Source organism: Gekko japonicus, unplaced genomic scaffold (genome assembly GCF_001447785.1).
Source record: "Gekko japonicus isolate JY-2015 unplaced genomic scaffold, Gekko_japonicus_V1.1 scaffold931, whole genome shotgun sequence".
NCBI classification, from domain to species: domain Eukaryota; kingdom Metazoa; phylum Chordata; class Lepidosauria; order Squamata; family Gekkonidae; genus Gekko; species Gekko japonicus.
Window position 1 is genome coordinate 86,889 of NW_015167566.1, and position 4,046 is coordinate 90,934.

Consider the following 4,046-nt stretch of genomic DNA (forward strand, 5'->3'; position numbering starts at 1 on the left):
TTTGTTTTTTGCAAGGAGTCTAATCACACAACAACCAAATCCAGATTGCTATACGGATGTGTTAAAACACACTTTGAGTAGACCAACAAACCAGAGCAACTTTTCTCCTATCTTTAAATTACTCAAGCAGCCAAACAAAATTAAATACACAAGACAGCCCCGTGACAACTCTGATTTGCTTTCAGTGCCGGTGAAATGATTTGCTCACTTTGCTATTAGAAAAGCAATCATAAGAGACAGTCATCATCAAGCCCCAGAGAGTCAGAGGTGTCGCAAGGCAATGCTCCAACAGGTTGTGAAATTGAACATTAATACAAAGTTTCGTATCAGTATTCATGCAGTACACTGAAGATGGCTGCCTTTAACAAGTTTATGTGTAGGAAACATTTGAAGAGTTTCATTGGAACATTTTTCAAGAAGCAATTCTGTATTCCGTGCCAAGTGAGGAATTAACAGTTCTTGCTACAAAGCAGTGAGAACTCAGTGTGCTCAGATTCACTGAAAAGACTGAACTGCATTGTTTTTCCTTTGTATACTTTTTAAGTAATCGTATGCAGTAACAGACAAAAAGCAAGCAGAACATGGTACAAAATCTAGTATTTGATACTCTTGGAGAATCCAGAAAACAGCTAATTGTTCTCCTATTTATTATTTAAAAAGAACACAACTATTTTGACACTAGAGCACTATGTAAAAGTTACCTTGATGTCCACAATATCACCCTTCTTGTAAATGCGCATGTAGGTGGCCAGTGGAACAACACCTATTAAAAAAAACACAAGAATCCGTTATTTTTACTAAATTTCTGTATACAAACAAGTGACAGACCTGGGAATCCAGAGTTATGGATTCATCCAGTGATCTTTTCTTTCCCCTTGATTGTTTCCTGTGATCAGGGCCAGGCTTCTGTAAGCCACCTTGAGCCATTAGGTTTGGCAGAAATCATGACAAACTATCCTTTGCTTGCTAGTTTATTAATAAACATACTAGTAAGCATGGAATATTTTGGCTATAATCTCTAACCTGAAAGTCACAGGAGTATGAAAATAGCTTTGAATTCTGTGGAAGCTCAGGCTCTTAATTTATATTTCTCTATATTAAAAAACATCCTCTTTCCACCAAATTCTCAACCCACTGATAGCAGCCCTAACAGATAAGAGTTCTGCCATTTTCCTAGTAACGATCAAGAACCAGAAAGCAGCTATCAAATAAAACCTGGATATTATTTCAAGGCAGTCGTGGGCACAAAGAAGTGTGTGTGTGTATGTAAATTTAACAAGACTGCATAAATTCAGCTGATTCTGATTACCCCACTACTGGCTATGGTGCCCCTTGACTCTCCAATCAGTGAAGGCTCTTTCTAGGACAGCTGGAGCTATCACCGCCCTGACAACTACAATGGTTCCAGTGATAGTACTTACCATGTTTGCGGAAGGGTCTCGAGAACATATAACGAGTCCCTCTCCTCTTCCCCTTTGTATTGGTCATACTGCCTGATTACTATGAGAGAAAAAGAAACTGCATAAATAAAAATCTACATGCTTAACTGTAATGCTGCCTTTTGAGTTCTCTACAGGTAGAACCTACTGAAATCTCAAGCACCAGTTCGGCAAGGAAGGAAAAGCCTTAGAAGAACACACTTTACCCTAATGGATGCCATGCAAAGGCCTGCCATATGACATTAACTTCCTAATATATGTTATACGAAGTCAATCCTACATCACTTGTACCACATGGCTATGGTGCCACCCAAGCACTAATAAGACCACCCCAGGCCAAGTGCTTCTGTCCCTCCAGGACTACCAATGAAGCCAAATAGCAGATAAACCAAAGCACTTTTCATTTTAAATGTAACTGCACTAAAGGCTAAGGACCTCACTGGCTATCTTAAAACTGAACAAAAATCTGTTGTTTTCTTCACGCACCTTGTTCCTCTCTCTGACATGTAAGCCCTATTCCAGAGGATGGTCCAATTCGAGAGGATGGAGCTTGATAACTGAGCCTGATAGTCAGACTTCTAAAGATCAGTATAGGTTGTCTGACATCAAGTTTCAAAATACACACCTGTTATGAGGCACAGCTGTTAACACTAGCTGCAAAAACAAGGAGAATTTTATTACTATCATTCTGATTGTGGCCTTTGCCACAAAAACTGTGTGTGATATTTTTAAAGTCCAATCTTGATTGCTTTTGACTGCACAAAACCAACATGGATATCACTCCGTGCCATGCTAGTTTTCTGCAACCAAAAGCAATTAAGATCGTACTTTTAAAACTATCACACTTCCAGTGGCAGAAGCTTTCATAAATCAGACTCCTCTTGCATCTGAAAGACTGGCCACTGGCTTATGACACAGCTGGTTTTGTTCAACTTTAAGGCAACGTAAAACATTTTCATTTTGGAGATTTTATAGTCAATGAAACAAATACACTTTATGGCCGTTTAAGACCTTCTGCACATTTCCAGTGATAAAGCCTGCCCTGCACTGTACTACGTTCCTTTGTATTGCTAATTTTAAAAGCTTTTATCGCAGTCTCTTTGGAACCAGGGTTCCAAAGCAAATTACACTAATAACCAATTAAAATCATACAACCATAAATAAGATACAGAAAATAAACTAAAACACATCATAACATATCTACCAATAACGTTGTCTTTTTTAAAAATCCACCTACTCAATTATAAGCAAACAAGGAAATGTCATATACAGTACAAAAATTACAAAGACTAAGAGAGCACTTAAGAAACCCTAATTCCAATGCTATCCCATGGCGGGAAGGTGTGCTTTCTGCTCTTCCAAAGAGAGCCTGTCAAGCGAGAAGATTTTTTGGGGGCCAATTCTGTGTCTTGACCCCCATGATTAGTTTTAGAAGCACGGGAAGCAGTAAAACATGCAACCCTCTCCTCCTTCCCAGGACGCTGGAGCAGCAATCCGATCCAACAGGAAACCTATTACATTCTTACAAGTCCAGAAAACGCTTCCCCACCTAAAAGCCTACAGGTTGCACGAGCAGGGCCTAAGTCAGAAACAGAATTCAGAGGGGGGGGGGGGGGAAACAGAGGCCTCGTCTTCCACCACGAGAGCAGCCTAAATCTGCAACACGTGCGCCTGGATCCGCCCCTCCCCCTGGATCACCTCAACCAAGATCGCCCCCTCCTTTCAGCAGCGGCTTCTCTACTTTCTCCCGCCCCACCTGCCGCCTTCCACGCGTTCTTTCCGCGGCTTCCCCCTTCCTTCTTTCCTTCCACGCTCACTAAGCCGCTCCATCCCTCACGCCGTCTCGGCGCTGCCACCCAACTTCGCTCTATGCTTTCTTTTTCCCCTGCACCCTTCCCCACATCACCCCGGAGAGAACCCGGTTCTTACAGGCCCCGTGAGCGGCCTTTGAAGGAGGCCAGAAAAGCAGCGGGGCCCGGCCGTGTACCTCTGAAATGGCGTCAAAGGCCGAAAAGACAGAGGGCGGAGCTTCCTCGGCTCTCCTTCCTTCCTGTCTCCCAGGGTGGGCGGCTTGCGCTATAAGTGCTATCTATCAAATGCCTGATAGGAAAGGGAAGGAAAAAGAAAAACTCCGCGTGTGGTCCTGTGAACAAGAAAACAAGGAACCACCCATCTGGCCCCCCGAATTTTTCTCCCCTTTCTACCTAACAGTTGAGGTAAACACTGAGGCAGGCAATCAAGTAGACAAGTTTTGCAAAGCCCCCCTAACGCTCATGTGATTTAAAGGGGACGGAACCTAAGGAGGGGGGGGGGGACGGAACGGGTAATCGCTAGGTTGGTTGTGGCCACGGAACTCCATGTGCGTGTGCTAATATAGCGGCGCTTTCTTTTCCAGCACTTATTTGACTGGCTAAGTTATAACAGAGTGGTCGTTGGTCATTATGGTAAACTAGACTAGAATTTTTAAAGTTTTCTCTATCGCAAATCTTCATACATGTCAGATCGCTGCCAATGAGATCCTGGAGAGTTACTCGGAGTTCAGAAGTAACTTTTGTTTATTCAGAAGTTTCACTTTGGTTATTGGGGCTGACTCTCAAGTAAGTGCAG

The 4,046-nt window shown here is 42.8% G+C and overlaps 1 protein-coding gene across 5 annotated transcripts in view; it reads right to left on the minus strand.

The window, feature by feature from the left end:
- Positions 1–3,502, minus strand: part of RPL21 (ribosomal protein L21) — a 5,967-nt gene extending 2,465 nt beyond the window's left edge. The window contains exons 1-4 of one of the 5 annotated variants that reach the window (XM_015413829.1): positions 3,427–3,472; positions 2,065–2,093; positions 1,422–1,500; positions 702–763 (exon numbers count right to left, since the gene is read on the minus strand). In XM_015413829.1, coding sequence (XP_015269315.1) covers positions 702–763; positions 1,422–1,488 — 129 coding nt within the window. In that variant the 5' untranslated portion in view covers positions 1,489–1,500; positions 2,065–2,093; positions 3,427–3,472. The other 4 variants (XM_015413828.1, XM_015413830.1, XM_015413827.1 and 1 more) reach the window with 4 other exon arrangements.
- Positions 3,503–4,046: the final 544 nt, after the last annotated feature.